At 42.6% G+C, this 19,427-nt stretch overlaps 1 protein-coding gene across 2 annotated transcripts in view; it reads right to left on the reverse strand.

Annotated features, from left to right (window-relative positions):
* SIPA1 (signal-induced proliferation-associated 1) overlaps window positions 1–19,427 on the reverse strand; it is a 272,309-nt gene that overhangs the window by 112,603 nt on the left and 140,279 nt on the right. For both annotated transcript variants that reach the window (XM_086938330.1, XM_086938331.1), the window contains exons 3-4: window positions 12,467–12,591; window positions 11,127–11,315 (exon numbers count right to left, since the gene is read on the reverse strand). In XM_086938330.1, coding sequence (XP_086794456.1) covers window positions 11,127–11,315; window positions 12,467–12,591 — 314 coding nt within the window. The remainder of the gene's footprint in view (window positions 1–11,126; window positions 11,316–12,466; window positions 12,592–19,427) is intronic.

The following is a 19,427-nucleotide window of genomic DNA, read 5'->3' on the forward strand; positions in this document are numbered from 1 at the left end:
ACACTGGTGTACAATACGGCAACTCAACAGTATCAAAGCCAATAGTTCTTATAGACGAGACCTATTGGCTTTGCCAATGCTTGTTAATGGCGATGTTATTCTGAGCTTCTGCCTTTAATATTTAGCATGAAAAGAGGCACAGAACACATTGGATAATAACGCAGTGGTGAAACGCACAATACCCATGTGGTGGTGTGATAAAAGTATTTTAACTGTCATTTGAATTATCACGTACATATAAAGGTGTTTCATTCCACTTTTTCTAAGGAGTTACTATTGTACTATTTAATGATACTCAAATAATGGATCTTGGAAAGACAATTGTGCCATGCATAGATTCAAACTGCTGATCTGCAGTTATACAGCCAGGGTGCAACTCACAAAACTATTCTGCTATCAACTCGAACAAACTGAGGCCTTTGCTTGCCTCCTCTTAAGGCTTTGTTTGTCAACAGATTTACTATCCAATCCTAGGCCCAATTATTAGCGTCAACACACACTGATAAATGCCCGGCACGTATTTAGCCTTGTCTGTTGCATGTACTGAGCACAGATCCATTTTACGGAGGGATCAGAAAAAAGACGGATATTGTGCTAGGGGTTCCTATGGCCTTGCATGTAAAGGTGCAGCCATAGTGTGGCAATGATGCCCACTAACTTATTCCTTAATCCCCATCTTCAGACTTTAGTTTTGGTACATTGGGAAGATGGCAGCCATTTGGAGCTTTCCTTTTGACAGTTTTATCCTTTAGAAACTTAATTTGTAGTGTTGCGAAAAGCATACATTACTGTTACTCAGTTTAAGGATATGTTAAACGTAGGCTGGACCGCCTGTTAAGTGACCAATTGAATAGGTACACTTATGAATTTCTACATGAAAGATGAGAGGTCTAAACTTCCATGCTAACCTTATGTCAGCTAGACTGCTTCAGGTTGCACATTAATCACAACAGAAATCATGTTACCCCTCCAAGCAGCCTTATAGATTCATATTCAATACTGTGTAACCCACAGCAGCAATTTGGAAGCATTTCTAATTCATTTGAATGGGATTTTAGCTTTTCAACTGTGTCTTACTTAGATGTGTCCAATTAAGATATTGTATGGTATTGTGGCATTTGTTTAGCGCTTACTACCCATATGTGAGGCGCTGAAGTACTTACCAACATAGATAGCAAGCTACAACATGTTGTAGGAAGTGTGTGGTTGGAAGGGTGTTGTGTTTTTTTGAGCTTACCTGTAATGTGTTTTATGTCAGGCGTGATGGGAAACGAGGTACAGCTTACGTTATGGGAAGCAGCACCAGGGGGTGAGATGGGTGAGGGTATGTGAGAGGGAGACTCATAAACTGTAATTATAATAACAAATTCCCAGCTTAGCCACAGTGATAGTGGAATGATGTGTGCCTGTACCCCAAAAAGGGTGATAATTACAGAAGGCCCAGTAATCGCCAATGAGTAAAAATATGCCAAAATCGCTAGAATGGTAATTGGTGACATAAGCCGTAGCCATGCACTATTTTATTTATTTATTTATTGAGAGGCAGAGATATGGGCTAATGCTAAAAAAAAGTACACCTGATGAAGGAGGAAGGAAGCTGAAGAGAAATCAAGGCTGACAACCTCAGCAGAAACAACACAAACTTTATACCATCCAAATTCCACCTACTTCTACAGGCTTGAAGGAAGCCATTTTGTTTACCAGGATTTCACACACACTTCTATCAACCTGTAAAAGGCTGTCAAAAGCAGACAATCACTATTCGGATGGGTCTTATTCGAATTGTGGTTTAGACCCCAGCCACACTGGTGCCCTGCACATGGAAAGGTGAGTGACAAAGTGCTTGATAGGTTTTTGCCTTGAGTGCACAAGAGCAAATTGTGCTGCCTAGTGTTGCCTTGCTGGCATCCCTCTCCATGCAAACCCAATATTTTACTTGGAGTCCCTGGGACCCTTGTTCATTCTAGCTAACATAACGAAACATCCTCATGACCTTTAGTAATTTCCTCCCAGAAATGTTCACCTTCATTATTAGTAGTGAATGACACATCAGAGTAAAAAGACACAATTGAAGAAATAAGACTTACCCAGCTTCCATTATTTTGTCTAGGAGAGCATCATGGCACAGATTTGTATTTCTTATTTTTTTCAATCTTGGTACTGCTCTTCCCTGACCCAACAAGAGTATGAAGTTCCTTTTAAAGATGGTGGAATAAGGTGTCGAAATACCGTTTATCCGAGGGGGAATATGCTGTAATAGGAGCAAGTGCCCTCACACACCTGTATGCAGGTCATGCTTCATCATCGGGCAGGCTCCTTGTTGGGCCAGCACTGCAATGCCCAACGGGCACCCACAAGGGACCTGTTGGACCACTATATACAGTAAGGAGCTTATATGCTGGACCTAAGTACTCCTGCCCCACCCCCACCCCCATTTGATATAACTGCTCTTCTCTAACCTGAGACCCTTGTGAAAAACACTTTTTGTGTGTCTACACAAGTTATTTACTTCTGATCCCCAATGTCTTGAGGAATTTCCAGATCGGCTCAGAGGATCGTCACCACCTAATCATTGAAGGAGAAGGTAAGTATAATACTAATTTTGTTGCCTTGTGTTATTTCCCTGTTAGTTATGAATGATCACCTGTTATATGTATATGTTTGTATTAAGATGTAGGCGAAACAGGGCACATTCTACCAATATCTCCCAGATGTTTACAGGACATAATATCAAGATGGCAATTTCTTTTTTTTCACATTCCTGCCCTACCCCATACTTTTCTCAAGTAGGACGATCAAGTTGTGTATCTATAATAATAATAATAATAATAATAATACTGATGCTTGTAAAGCGCGAGCAGCTACCTCACAAGGAGGTGTCCCGGCGCTAGTAGAGAGCTTACAGCTTAAGACAGAAGCTATGACAAATGCCTAGGTTTTTTGCATGAAAAGCCAGGTCTTCAGGAGTTTCTTAAAACTTGCTTCTGTCGAGGTAGATTGAATGGCCAGAAGAAGAATAGGACTATCTTTTTGGGGCGATTGATGGATTTTCATCAGAATAATGCCATTCTGCTTCTACCACTTTCAACTGGTCTGACACCAAATGAAAAACCTTGTTGTGAAAACCCCTTAAATCTGCAGCATACCTTTACTTTAAACACACAGATACTAAACTTTACGTAATGAATCAATACCAGGGAGCCACCCAATGAGAATAACCTAGAACTTTGAAGTTACTCTATTTTTGTTTCACTGGAATTGTCTTTTTATGTACTTATCAATTTACTTATCTCCTCATTGTCAGATTGTAATGTTTCCTTTTATCTGTTTTTTATAAGAAATGTATATATTCCTCACATGGCTTCCCTCCCCTGTGAGAGGAATATAATCATTCTGAATCCTAAATCCGTAAGCTTTTTTTTCTACAGAACTCTGCTATCCTTTTTTTGTGCTAGTCTGATTTATGAAGCTCTCAAAAAGAATAAAAAAGGTATTTGTATCTGGATTCAACTTCATCTTGCTATACCCTGTTGCATAATTTTTACAAGGAATGCCATTCAATTTATTTTTTGCAATGCTCTCTAAATATTACTATGCACTAATTTGGTAATACACAGTTACCTAGGAGTTAGAATAGCCACCTTTGTGAGACCTGCGCCTGGCTTTCCCTTCGAATAGAGGCTATGTAATCCACTTAATACAGTTTCAAAATAGATAGACGTATTTCTTTTGGATATTTATCTTTTAATTCATGTGACTGATATCAACACAATGACTCTTCAGCAATGACAAAGATCAATAGTCTTGTGATGTTCGTTTTCAATGATGTCACTGCTTATAATGTCACATGCAAATTAGGGGGGGCCTCACATCTTCCCTTTCGCCCAGGGCCCACATGTCCTAGGTCAGGCCCTGCTTGCACGGCTGCTATGTACCAAATACCTGTTCTCTATTCTGTCTGTGTATGCTGGGGTGGAGGCGAGGTATTTCACTGCTTCTGCCTACATTGTATCTTATGAGGCCATACAAGTGACAGAAATGTGATACACAAATGCTAGTTGCGTACAGCATGACAGTGTGCGTTCTGTGTGCGCGGGAAGCTTACACTGGTAATGCCGAGCTGGTGCTTGTCCCCTGTATCTTACTGAGGTTGAGAAGACCTTTTAATTATACAAAAGTCAAAACCATTAGCATGGTCAATAATTGGTTTTCTTTTTCGCACCTCAAGGTGAGATAATCCCTGGCAAGTGTGCGGGCATTACTCTTACAGGCACAATATGCAAATGTGGTGTTATTTCCGCTGAAACAAGTTTTTGCGGGTCATGTTTCCGGCTGGGTCACAATGTGTGAGGCAGTCACTGTTTCTCGAGTAGCACGGGGGTCGCAGTGCAGAGCATACTATCAGCCTGCCCGTGTGCGTAACCTTTCGATGCTCGGGAAATAGAACTGCTCCCCTCTCCTCCCACGGCCCTGGCTCGCACATGGACAGGAAAGGAGGCTGCTGCGTGTTGGTTCGATAAATATAATTCGTAACGTACTGACACAAGCCAGCGACCTAAACATGTCGAGTATCCCTGAATTTGCATATGGACGTTTCTCTGGGCGCTGCAGTTACCTCGCACGTGTTTATCTCTCCTGCCCACCCTGCAGCGCCGGCGCTCGGCTGCATGTCGGAGCAGTGCATGGGCAGATGGCTCGGTGCCTTTCTTGAGTGAGCAGATAAGGCCCGGGCAGGGCCTGGATGCTAATGCATCCCTGACAGTGCCAGCTGAGCTCAGTGGCTGTGCGAAGATAAGCTGTCAGGGCCGGGCCCCCGGGGGGCCTTTCACAGCACTCTGAGCTTCGCGTCCGCCCCAATTAATTGCGTGTAATGGCAGCTCTGGCCTGTCCGTCTCTGGACTGCTGGGCGAGCTGGAGCGTTGCCTGACTCGGCCATTGGGAAGGCGGATGCGAGGGGTGGGGTGCGGGCTTCACAGCATCTTTGTGGGTTTGTAGGAGTCTCTTCTGGATAGATGCGCGGAGGGTGGGTGAGGGTTCTCTGGCGGCGATGGTGGCACCCCTCTCTGGAGGGGCGCTCCATGGCAGCTGAGAGAAGAGCGGTGAGGGCAGGCGAGGGGTTGTCTATCTAAGATGGGATAACCTGCCACCTCGGGCGCGGCATCTCTCGAATAGAGGAACCGGGGCTTGGGGAGTTTGCGGCAGACACATCGAGCAGTGCTCCGAGGCTTGGGGTTGCTATACCCTCACGCGATAGCCTCTGCCCCTGTGTTGTCAGACAAAGGGAAGAGCCGAAAGGAAGATGGCGGCCAGGACATGGTTAGATGGACATTTCACTCGTTTGACTGACTGGCAAACAGAAAAGTCTTCCCACAAGGGCTTATAAATGGCTCAGGCTCTGAGGGTGTGGTCAGAGAGGGTGAATTTTAATTGTTTAAAGCGTGAAAGCGAACAATTGGGGCATATAAACCAGTTTATGGCAACTGTCTGAGGTTAGCACCCCACCCTAAGAGATGACACATTGGCACAGATGAAGGCAGTAATGGATAAGGTGGAATGAAAGGGGAGCTGTGACATGATTGAAAATGACTGGGGTAGGAAAGGTGACTATAAGAATTCGTGATCACAACTTGTCAAACATTTGTATTCAGTGGGTATCCTAGGAGCTGTGGGTACTTCAACACCCTCTGTTCACACGAGGCACGCTTCTAAAACGAGAGCACAGCATCGGAGAGCGCATTGGATGCTGACCTAGAACATTGCCACCTGCAAGATCTCATAAACGTTTAACAACTGACTGACTTTGAGGATCCAATTAGGATCTCCTACTGGACAATGAACCGTGAAAAACTATACCACATCCTGTACAGATTGATATACACATTGAGCAATTAACTGGACTTCTTTGACTGGTCTAAGTGGCAACCAACACCCTCTGATACCAGAACTCTTGACAGCAACATGTTCTGGTTTTTGGTGGTGGGTTATATTGGGCTGAACACTTTTTAGGAACAATTTTGAATCTTTAAGTTAGCTCCCACATCTAAATCTCTTGTAAGGGTCAGTGTGCAGAAACTGAACTGCTTTCAAGGGCATGGTCAGAGTCACTGTATCTTTTATCTCTAGCCCAAAAAAAGTGTATTCTCTGCAACAACAAAAAAGCTCAGCCCATAAATAACACAGCAAGTCATGAATAGCCCTGAATCTACCCTAGGACAGTACACAGACTACCATTTGCCCTAACAACCCATGTCCTAGAAACTCTAATGCCACACTCTAAGGAGCTACAATATGGGGTCTATTTTAGCCCAAGAATGTGCTATTACCTTCTAGCTGACGCTATCGCATTTTCAGGACTGGCTTGGCAGCGCCACTGTCTGATACACCACTTATTACTAATACTTTAAAGTAAACATAAAGGCAGCTTTGGCGCCACTCAGAGGAGAATTACCCTCTCACATCATGCTATTGGCTTTTTACTGTACCATTCCACCTCATATCGAGTGCTAAATGTATAAGGGCCTATTTTACATTTCAAAAATGCACTCCACATTGGATGCATTATCTCATAGATGAATTCTATACAGAAAAAAATACATTTTAGGTCGAAGCCCACCAGACATCTCAGTTGGCTGGTTGCAAAGAGATTGTGGGGAGATGCTCAAAGCTTACCCTGGAATGTATTCCGCCCAGTGCTTACCATTGGGTTTGTGTTTTGTCACTCACATTAGATAGCTTTCTACTCGCTGGCTTTGCTTTAGTCTGTCCATTTTGTCTTTGTCTTTCCTGTACAGCTTAGCATGTTTACCACCTCTTTGAGTGGCTTCTACTATTGTTACATGTCTTTTCCAGCTACCTTTGTAGTGTGCTTCTCTGCCCACTCCCAGCGCTTCACATTTTCTCTCTCATGTTCTGCACCTCTGACTTTTACTTCTCACCCTCTGTGCCTGTTGCAACCCTGCATTCCACTCCCTGTTCCTGTTTCTCTCTTGCATATGTCCTTCTCCCCAGACTTCCCTCTCTCTGTGTTGCTTTGACCCATGCCTGCTCCCCACTCCACCCCACTCCCCCGTTTTTTTTAAAGCACTTTAGTGCAAAATTAGAAAACAAAAACACTTTTGATATTACTTTTTATTTACCAATTCATCTCACAATGGTAAATAAAAAAGACTTAGTTCATTTTGTACACAAGTGCATACCCCTTTTTTACCTTCTGTCTTTATTAATCTAGCCTCGCTCCCTTTGCAACTCCTTCCCTCTTTTGACATACAATCCAAGCAAAAGGAACTACTGAGGCTCCTTGTCTCTTCCTGGACTAATAGATCTTCCTTCAATTTCCTTAACCGCCACTTTAAAAAACATGCAATGCAGAAACGCTTCTGCAGGTTAGTGAAAAAGACTTTTTGGATTTTTAAAGGGACTTATATTTTTACACGTTAGTTTCAAGATGTTTTTACAAATTAAGTTGCTCTTAAAGTTAAGTGGTGCAGAACAGCTTCTGCACTTTTTTTTTAACTTCAGTTCGACTGTAAATAAATGCTTGACATTTATTTAATATCTTTATGAGCATTAGTGCTTTGTAAAGTAAACAGAGCTTAGTGCTGCTGTTCAACCAGGGGTCGCATCTAAAGGTCAGGGGGGCCTCATGCGGCCCCTGGGCTGTACTTTGAGCATCACTGTTCTAGGCCAATAGTGGTCATGCAATGAAGGCCCTAATACCAGAAACGGCTACGTTTAGAATGAATTCCATGCTCGGTCTCACGACTGAGAACTTCCTTTTAAACACACTCTCCAGGCGTTCACTGCTAAGAATGATGTCCTGGTAACTGACATTCTGCCCTGCACTTTGAATTGTCCAAGAATCCATCTTTTTGTAAAACGGTGTTATTTACAATCTACAAAATTACGGAAGGGTAACTGTGAATGACGGGGATGTTTTTCATTGAACGGTTCTGGGTGACATCAAATAGACAACGAGAGCGAAGAACTCAACGCTCCAATGTGAAAAACGTTCTCTTTATCCACATTACCTATACCCATAGGACAGAAATGCAATGGTACAATGAATGCAAATAGACAGCGGCCGTCGTTAAAGTCACAGCAGTGAAAATCAAGTTTTGGTTTCCCATGTTGTACATAATATCAGTGAATAACAGCATTTAGAACAGTCTGCTGATGATAGTGGCTCGATATTGGAACCATCTGTAACAAATCTGTATTTTGCAATGAACTCTGTCTGTCAGTTTATCTGTTTGTTTGTGAAGCTGCATGTTTTGGGTGCTTAGTACAGTAGATTTCGATGTTTTAATATAATTTTCTCACTCCAAGATTCAAGGCATGACTTCTGAGGTAGAGAGGCAAACATTTTTCGTATACTCTTGAAGCCCGAGTACCCTCTTGAAATAACTGCTGCTTTAAGAACACATTTCTGTGATGCGATTGCAAATTAAGTGTAAAAGGTGAAATACCATTTTTTAAGGACAAAGAAGGAATCTATCTTCCCATCATGTTTAAATTGCATTCAAGTTTTTCAAAATCGGAAGTTAACATCATCGTGACAAAATTGGCACCAATTGTAACAGCTTAGAGGTGACTAGTTAGAAATATCAAAATGTCTGTTACGGGACTGCAATCCTGGAGCAGCAATTGTAACACCCAACCATGGCAATCAGCCGTGTGTGGAAGGGTGAAAATAGAGATCGTCGAAATCGTGGTGTAGGTCACACTGAAATTGAAACTTCTGAGCACGATATGTATTTGTTCCTGTACGTGACACTTTGCAAGTGACATGAATAGTTCCACTATTGTGTCACTTAAAAGCTGAATCTACAGGTTACGTGATTTACTGTTTAAATACGAGAGAATCTAATTGTACACTTGTGTCGTTTTTCACCAAATATTTCAATGAGTTAAAATCAAGATAGAACATTTAAAAGTATTATACTTCGTATTCTTTCATCTTTGTTTTACATAAGGATTAAGGGTATAAAAATTAACAAATATACAAATATTGATAAAAATGATTTTTGAACCATGTGAGCGACAAACAATTTTTGAGTGAAAATGCACTCAATAGGCTAAAGATGGGGCATTATGTGGTGAGGCAGGCAAATCAGTATTTATGGGTAAAACACTGCAATAGTACAAGCACAATTATCCAGTGGCTCTGGGTATGGGACACGAGAGACCACAGCCTGAAAATGTGTAGGCGTAGACAAATTTGAAATACTCACAGTTCACTAAGATTAAGCCACACTAATGACACATACTGTCTTTTGCCACTTGCCACACAGAGCTACACAGTCACATAATGTGCTCATTTGTTGACACATTTTCCTTGTTTTTCACTACTTGCACAATTATGATACATCGGTTTTAAATCACTCCAGCCTAACACCAAACTTCCATTATGTCACTGTTCAAAAATACGAACAGTGGGAACACCACAGCCACTATACTCAACTTTATACGATATTAAGTTAAATTACTCCTAATTATGAAGCGAATGCCTGCCATTGGTATGGGCTCTTTGCTATGGATGTTGATTCACCCAGTTACCAGGCAGAAGTGGAGGTAACATCATGCACTCTTTGTCCACCACAGTGGCTGTCACCTTGTCTCACTCTTCACACTTGACAACATCCTGTTTGTTACTGAGGACTCCTACAGCTCTGCCTATTTTCTGCTCCAGGTGATGTCTTCATGACCTTGAGTCAAGGGGTAGGTAGCAAGGTAGTGCTAGGCACACCAACATTCAAGCCAGTGTTAGCAGGCACTTGACGTACATGTTGTTTATGATTGTCGTCTCCCAATATGGGCGCAGATGCACTAATATACTTATATCACAGACAGTCATAGCTGTCTGAGTGTGCGCTGCTGCACAGCTTTCGTTGGCTGATAAGCAAGCACCAATGGAGGTGACTACATTCAAGTTAGTACAAGTACACAAGCGAGCATGTAGGGTATGATATCGCACCCTACATGGTCATGATGTGGGACATGTTACATGTGAGGAGGTGGGAAAAGCCTAAGGGAGCGAGGTGTGTGAGGTTGAGAGTTATACGACACCTATTGGGTGGCCTTTTATACTGTGGGGGTTGCACACCTCCAGGAGATTTTGTAAGTCTGGATTGGATCAGGGCACGTAACGTATAGGGTTAATGGTAGACAAGAGGTTAATATGAATGTTCTAATGAAAATGGCATCTTGAAATTGAATGAGCCATAGGAACTTTGTAGGCGAGAAGACTAGAAGGCAAGAGAAAACGCTGGGATGTACACATCTGAGTAGATGCAGAAGCCCTCCAAGCAGTACACTGCCCATCCACACAGACATAACGACTGCACATATTGACAAAGTCGAATCACAGCCTTTAGTTGGCTATCAAATATAATAAACAACATTGCCACAGAAATACTGAGCTCAGCAAAACCAATATCAAAACAACCGGAAAGCATGCATGGACAATCATACCTAGCAACAAAGCATGAACCACACACAACAGCATTACTACACCAACATCTAACACTAAACACACAGACTCGTTAGCTACTAGTATATAAGTCTTTCCACCAGACTCTCTGATCTAGTGTGCATAAGCATGACCCGAACTACGCCTAAACTGTTTTTATCTAACGACACTACCCCAATTCAGTAACAGTGTTCTTCGACACCCAAACAACATCCATTCCCTTCAATCACAGATATAATTAGAAATACAAATCGAGTATATAATTGAAGCACCGCAGCAATAATAACAATAAACAAATAACTTTCCTCTGGACTAGAATCTGCTTTCAACTATTTGGTATACCAACTATAATACTGTTGCATAATATAAACTACTGCAACACTTACAACTAACACTGCAAGGTAAGTCTGGGCTCCACAAAGTTGCATGGTACTCGTCTTTAAAGCGAGTGAACGCCTCGACTGAGGTATGTAAGCAAGACATAAACCTACAATACAATACAGTATACAGGCAAATAAACATCCACCCACGTGGAAGAGTTTTCCACTGTTTACATTGTAAACGTGTGGTCCACACACTAAGCTCGCGCTAACCTTCCTGATAGGCCCAAACCCTTCTCCCTAATCCCTAATTGACCATCTGATTTCATGCCACTCACCCCTTGCTCATCTAACTTCAGTAGTGTGTCGGGCACTTTGGGTGAATTGGAGGCCAGGCGCAGGCAGTGCAGGTTTAGCTCGGGGATCACATACTCCAGAAGCTTTTTAGGGGGAAGCCCGCGCGGGCTGCTGTGACGGGCAGCAGCAGGCACAGCATCTTCCAGAATGGAGCCCCTCAAGGTCTTCAGCTGAAAATTTTAAATGTTAAAACATTATTAGAGGAAAGCATCCACCACACAGGAAGCAACAGATAAAGCCTAACTAATTATCTCGGCACAAATAGAACTTTGAGGGCACAATAACATAAGAAGTTTCCTTTAACTCTTGTTAAATATCTACCCCTAAAAAGCATTCAACATTTCATCCATGTTCAGAAGTTGCACGCCAAGCAGACTCTAACCACAACTGTCAAGCACTTGGCCACCAACGTACACATTGTTGCATCTGCTATGTCACACCTTGCTTACCATACTGCTACAGAGATTCAATACTTTGCGATGTGTAAACACAAACATTCAATTTTAAAGGGTACCATCAATCAGACAAGGATTTATCTGGAAGTCAGCGTGAGGGTATGACGAGAGATAAGTTGTACAACCACATCAAATTGTTCTGAGAAGGCCTACCTCCTCATCAGTTTCCAGGAATATAGACTCCTTCCTTGACAGACTTGAGGAACTGATCCATAATTAGATGTCCCCTTGAACGTGCTTCTGTTAAGACCCAGGCCTGGTCTTCAGCTAGCTGTCTAAACACGAGTATCACAGTCTCCTAGCAGGGCAATGTAAGTGCCCTTCGAGAAAGAGAACTCAGGCATATAGTCAAGGTTGGCGTATTGATAAGTGCACTGCAGTCACTCCATCAACCTAGGAGACTGTTAATAGTTGACAGTTTCCAAAGGCCTATGATAGAGGCCATTTTGTATCTTCCAGGTCCTTTCCCAGAGGGATGGCTAAAAGGAACATCAGTAAGAGTCATGAAGGTATGTGTTCCTAAGCAGATCTTCAGCTGTTTTTGTCCTGATTAGGCCCTGCACTGGCTCTCTGTGGCGGTAGTTGTCCTTTCTTGGTGTAAAATTGTTTTCCATTTCCTTCTAAACAAAATAATTCAGCACCCTTAATGAGACGTGTCTCGCCACCATTTTTGGTTGACATCTGCCCAAACATAACTGAACTGAAAACAGCAGCATATTCCTAGGAAACTTTTATTTGTCAATGAAATTCTAAACATTGCTTAACTGACAGCCTGAGATGAAAGGTCAGCGGATCCTACGTCTATCTGTTTCACCCTGTTCAGACGGGAATCTCTCTTTCATCTTGTGATAAAAAACAGGACATACCTCAGTAGTTCGGAAAATGATGCGGTAGGTGAACTGTGGGCTACAGGCCCCTTCCTTTTCTTCCCGGCGCAGACTGATGGCAACTGGGCCCAACCGTTCGTCTATGCCAAAGAAGTTCTGGTGCTCTAAGAAAGCAAAACATGCTGCGTTGAATGCATTTAAAAGGATAAGAAAATATTGATACACACCAAACCCACTAGCCAGAAAGATTGGAGCAACAGTGGTAAGAGTCCTTTATTGCTTTAGCACTGGGGTGATACCAAGAGTTTTGCATGGGGTAATGCTGATGAGAGAGCTCAGGTTGGTGGCAAACCTGGGGAAATGAATAGGAGTTCAGGTGCGCATGTGTGTGCGTGTTTGTGTCTCAACCTTGTCCCATAGGGGAACACTGGTTTGATGGAGTGCCTCCACTACAATGAACCAACTACATTCATGTACCATTACATATACGTGACTACATCAAAACTACCACTCCTGAGAGTAGCACAGTTATAAAACCACTACTTAAAACACCGCTACATTGAATGAGATAGATACAAGGGTAATGTTGATTCTTATACGTTTACTGCAGAAAGAATAGCGATTTCATCAAAGACAACGAGGCTAGCATTATGAATTAACTTTTATTTACTCCTTCTGAGCAGCAAATACTTTAACGTTCTAAGAATCAGAACACTGAACTACCACTCAAAGTAATAGAATCCTCCAGTCCTATATAATCCTCTTTTCCACCATTTAAAAATAAATCTTTTTATTAACAACAAGAGAAAACATATGCTCACAGTACAATAGATGCAGCAATGAAGACATTTCTTATCAGCCATGGGGCGAATACAGACAATGATGAAGTTGATGGTGCGTGAAGCATAGTCAATCAATCACAGCCACGATACATCAGACAGTCACAGAGTATCAATATAAGCCTGGACAAAATCCATAATTCATCCTAACCCCCCCACCCCTATCTCCCATCTTGCTAATTCCCAACAGTAGGCATACAAGCGGCCCACACATTGTCCCATTTTTAGGTCGAGCCTAGCGGCAGCACGCATACGCTGCTCAAACAGCGAGGCATGTTGTATTAGGGTATGCACTAGCAGCCCCGCCCACTCTCCGCCCATATTTGTCATTGGCTTTGTGCCATTGTCCTTCATAAATGGTGGCTTCTGATTTGTAAATGGGCTTGTTAGTCCCGCCTTGTCTCCATTTGTTATGGCCCATAACTACTGGACCTTTTACTTGGCTAGTTACACGGCCTGCTTTATCTAAGGGGTGAGCACTATTTTTGTTATTGTCACTGATGGGAACAATGGCGGATACTTTTTGGGGGATTTGCATAATGATCGCGGTGCGCCCGCTTTAGGGACTTTGCAAACATTTTCAATTTTAATTTTATTTATCTTTCATGTTGAGCGGGGTGGGGGGTGTCCACTTCTGGGACACAGCGCTCGGTTAAATAATTTAAAAAAAAACTTTCATAGTGAGCGTGGTGCCTGCTTCAGGGACACTGGGCTCTGGTTGTTTATTTTTTTTTAACTTTAAAACTGAGCAGAGCACTGCTTCAAGGACACCGCGGTTGGTTTCTTTATTTATTTGTCAACTTTAATACTCAGCGCGGCACCCGCTTCAAAGACACCGCGCTCAGTGTTAAAGTAAAAAAAAAAAAAGAAACAGAACGCGATGTCCTTAAAGCGGCACCGCGCTCCATTTTAAAGTTAAACTTTTGCAATGCAATAGGTCTCACGTTTACGCGAGTTTAAGCTATTGACATTGTCATTTAGAATGCCAATAGTTTAAACTCATGTAAATGCGAGACCTATTGCATTGTAAATGCTTGTTTACGTTAGCCTCTGCTTTGATAGACCGCTCGTTCAGGTCTCTGACACCAGTACAGGTGGGACTTCCAATCCTCCAGTCGAGAAGGAGGGCTCCTCAACCCAGGCACGCACTATATTGTTCTTCGCCACAACTGCTCCAGTTGTCAGCCACATCCTTTCTCTCTACCATTTTCTTCCACTTTTTCTGCTTCTTCCTAAATCTTTCTTCTTTTTCCTCTTGACCTCTTCTCACTTCTATTAATTTTCTGAAACCAAAATTATCTGTGTCCAAAAATATTCTTATTTTTTGTAATTTTTTTTAAGGCTAACAATCCATCAATCTACAAAAAATATTTACATTTCTTGGGACAATTCAAACATTCCTGAAATCCTTTCCCTTTCCCTCCTCTCCATTTAATATATGGGAAAGGGAGGGTGGGATAATGCTAGCCTCCTTGTCTTTAATATAATTGTGATTCTATGTGCAGAAAACCTTTAAGAATCTACATTTTATAGCAAGACAGGAGGCTAGCATTATGCATGTTTAAAGTATTTCAAAGCACAGCTTGGAGCATGTTCTATAGGTCTAAAATAAAACTTCTTAAACATGTCACCATTAGACCAGTCTGTACTTTTAATATCTCTTCTAATCTTTCTCCTGACATAAAAACGTTACTCGCCATTGCCTCTCTGACAGAATGGTCAATAAATAACGACACATTTATTCCTGCTTCGTTTGTTATAGACTTGGTAGAATTTGAGATACCTTTAAATGGTTTTTATAAGAAATCAACAACTGATTCACCACAGCACACCTTTTTTTTCATCATCCTTGCCTCATATTTTCTCATACATCTCACCACACACAATTTTGTACAATGATCAAATCTTGGGTAAAAATAGAACCAGACATAGTCTTAGTCCTCCTCCAAATCTCAAATGGAACCCCATTTGGTTGATAACATCTATTACTTACTTACAGTGCCCTAACATCTAACACCCTTTTGCAAGAAATCAAACACAACAAAGTAGCTAATTTCCATGTTAACTCTCTTCCACCCAACAATGTATCACTTGTCCATCTTTCAAACAACTTTAAAATCAAATCCACATCCCAAAGTGACTCATATCTAGGCCTTGGTGATCTCTTTAAACAAATTCCCTTGATTACTCTACAACTCAATGGACTCCTACCAATCAACATCCCCTGAATCAAAGAATGTCCAGTTGCAATGCCTTACCTATAACAATGTACTGTTCTGTATGCCAGACCTTTCTTAAATAAATCTGCCCAAAAATTTGCCACCTCTACCTCATCAGCCTCCACAGGATTCAAGTCCCTTGCCATTCACCAACGTAGCCATACTCCCCATGCACTTCTAAATCTCTTTCCAGTACCTGGAGCCCATGATTAATTGAGCGACTCTAAAGCTGTTCTTTATAGATTTGGAATCTTCTTGCTATCCCCTAATCTTCCAAACTAGAAGGTTGAGCAAACCAGAATCTACTAAAGGATGTTCTCAGGGCCGGCTTTAGGGCAGTGCGACTGGTGCGGCCGCACTGGGCGCTGACCTGTAGCGAGGGTGAGGTGGCCTCAGGGGGGTGCTGTGCTTGGCAATATGAGAGATGAGGGGCACCTCTGCAAGTGGTGGTGAGAGACTAGGAGGAGGCAGTCATGGGACGTGGGGGCACCAAAAGTGATTGTCGTACCGGGCGCCACCAGAGCTAAAACCGGCCCTGGATGTTTTACCACCTACACTCTTCCTAACTGACCCTTGCATGACCTGATCAGATAAAGAATGTCCATCACCACCTGAAAAACCTTTGGAAACCAAGTTTGGTTTCTACAAAACAGAGTAACCAATACTATTTGACAATGCTGTCTACTCTGCTGAATTAACACCCTCTGGATCATTGAAAAAGTTGGAAATGCATAAACTTTCATCTCTCTCCAATCCTGTATGAACACATCTACCACTAAGGGGGCCTGGATCTTGTCTCCAACTGGTGTAATGTTTTAACTGGAAACTCAACAGGGATGCAAAAGATCCACCCCAAATGGTCCCATACATTCCTACATCTTCTGGAAATATTCCTCCTTCACTTTCCAATCGCTGAAATCCATCAAATTTATTGAATTCCAATATGCCCCTATATTGTCTACCCCAGGTAAATTCTAAGCTTTCAAACCAATCTTGTGTTCCAAGCAAAACTACCACATTTCCATAGCTTACAATTTCCTTGATCTACTTCCTCCCAATTTGTTTATATATGCCACTACTGTTACATTGTCCATTTTCAACAAAACCAAACTTCCTTGAAGCTGAGTTTTGAAACTGCATAGGGCAAACAACCCTGCTCTCCTCTCCAGTCAATTTATATGCTCTTTCCTCTTCAACCCATCCAAAACTCCTCCTGTCTCCTGTCCTAAACACATTGCACCCCCATTCTGTTTGTCTCGCATCTGTTTACAGAACATAATCTGGTTTTAATCCAGATATTGCCAAACTGTTCCAGGCCTCCAAATTTTCTATCCGCCATTTTAACTCCCCGCTTCTAAAGCCATAGCTACTTTGTGTTCATACCAAAGACCTTTCGAAAGACCTGATGTCTTCAGATGTTGTAAGACCCTGTAATGTAAGGACCTGGAAACAGCCTAATTTGATGAGGATAACAGACTGATGACACACGCCAACTATCTTAATTTCACCTCTTCTTTTTTTAACAAATTACTCACGTCTTGTCTTGTCTGATCTTCCTGACCTTGTTTTGGCAACAACAACTGAGTCTTTACAGTGTCTACTACAAAACCCAGAAACTCCATGTTCGTAGATGCGCTAAAACTAACTATTCCAAATTGACCATGAAACATAGTAATTCCAACAAATCCTTCAACATTAATTGACTCTTCAACTCTTCCAAACTCTGATTCATTATCAGAATACTGTCCAGGTAAACAATCACTCTTATACCCCTTTTAAAAAGAAATCCCACTATTGGTCTTAAAACTTTCATAAAACACCAAGGAGATGCCGACAAACCAAACGGAGGGCATCGAAATTGGTACAATTGACCATTTCATCTGAATTGCTAATAGCATTGACTCTCTAATTTTAATTTAATTTAATTGTGGGTTTCTAACGCGCTTGAATCGACTCCCGAAGGAGTATCTCTGCGCAATAGACCGCTGGGGAACCCGTCCTGGCTTTCCCTGTGAGATGGTCCCTACTGGGTATCTCCAAGGTGAAACCAGGCATCCCCGGCATATGTGGGGGGCCGTTGTGGAGATGAGGCAAGCTAATGTCCAGAGTTGCCGAGTGTGATTCCTGGTTAGAGTAGGCACCGAGGTGAGAATTATCAAGTCCGCTGACCCTGGTCCACAACCCTGCCGCGTCGGGAATTGAACCCTAGTCCCAGGCCGTCCTCTGCTCCTGGGTCTGCCGCCTCTAACCAGCGAGCCACACCACTCCACTAATGGAATCATGAAATAAACATTTTTGAGATTAACTTTCATCATCCAATCATCCAATCCAATTACTGTAACATGTAGCTCAAAATGTGAATACCTTTCATTTTGAAATGTCTGTAGGTCACAAAATAATTTAAGTTTCTCAATTGTATTACTGGTCTCCAACACTTGTCCTTCTTTTCCACAGGAAACAGAGTAAATACATAACTGACCTGGTCTTCCTCCACCTTCACTATTGCATTGTTTGCTAACATCCGTGCCACCTCCTAATAATATTCAAACCCTTTTGAAAACATAACTCCTTTGGTCCCTTTGTGTGGAGAGGCTCAGAATTGAATTCTGTTTGATAATCCTCTACTTTTACTAACTCCCAGGGGTGTTTTATAATTTTCCTCCATTGGTCCAGGTAAAATCTAAATCTTTCTCTCAATTTTTCTTGGATAAACCAGAAATGGTCTTCATGCTCACCTTACCCTGGATTAGCACTTTGTTCCCGACCTCTAGATGGTCTCACTCTGCTCCCTCTCCCTCACTGGGGAAAGAAACTGGACACACCCTGGTTTCATCTATAAGTTCCAACATTTTGGTATTCTCTGTACAAGGACGTATGCATAAGGTCAACAGCTGAGAGGTTGTCCTCTCCGCCCAGCTCTTCCATAAAAACTATTCCCTGCTGTTGGACTTGGTCCTTTTTTCAGGGTCATCCCTAAACTTTTTGCCTTTCTCCTAGCCTTTTTTCTGACATGGTGTTGGTGGTTTTAGGACTCTTAGCACTTTAGCTCTTCTGTCCAGTGTAAAGTGTGTGCGGTCTATGTGTTACAAATAGTAAGATTGGGATACACCTGTTTGGCCTATTTAATTTACCTGTCAGTCCCTTGTAAAGTGGTATCCCCTATACCCAGGGCTGTTAAATTAACCCCTTGCATGCTCGTGACGGAACCATTCCGTCACGAGCCCCGGTGGTGCTGTGCTGGTGACGGAATGGTTCCATCACGGCCCGGCCGCCGCACCTACGCGGCGCTGATTTCGCACCTGCACTGAGCATTCTATTAGGCGGGCGAGGCCGTGACGGAACCATTCCGTCACAAGCACAGCGCCACCGCGGCTCGTGACGGAGTGGTTCTGTCACGAGCATGGCAGCACCGCGCGGCCCCCCTCCCCCCTAGCGCTGCGGCGGAATTACCGCCGCAGCCAAGGGGTTAAATGCTACTGGTGGTCTTGCAGTGCTATTTGCGTCACCCACCAAAGTAGCCTTTCAAACCTATTGAAGAAATCAATAAAACTTCCTAGGGGTCCCACTGATACTTGGTCCCTTTAAACCAACAAAGAAGAAATTGGCACAGAAGCTGAAATATAAAAGTTACATCTTTATTAACCTCAAATGAGTCAGACTACGTCACACAGAAGCCTTAGCAACTGAATGAGGCAGTCTAAGGAGTACAGAAAACTGGGGCCTTATATATGCTTAGGGTTACATAGTCAGTATAAGACCAAGGGGCAGTCCTGGCTCATGTAAGCATGCAAAATGACTAATATGGACATGCAAAATCTGCTTGCTCAACAAAGTGGGAGGAGCTAACAGTGGCTGTTTTTGGCAAACACATCCTGACATTTACATACTAGGAACAGTTGCAAGGACAGCTACAAGCTCAACTGAGCATGTGCGAAGGTGGAA

This window comes from Lissotriton vulgaris, chromosome 9 (genome assembly GCF_964263255.1).
Source record: "Lissotriton vulgaris chromosome 9, aLisVul1.2, whole genome shotgun sequence".
NCBI classification, from domain to species: Eukaryota; Metazoa; Chordata; class Amphibia; order Caudata; family Salamandridae; genus Lissotriton; species Lissotriton vulgaris.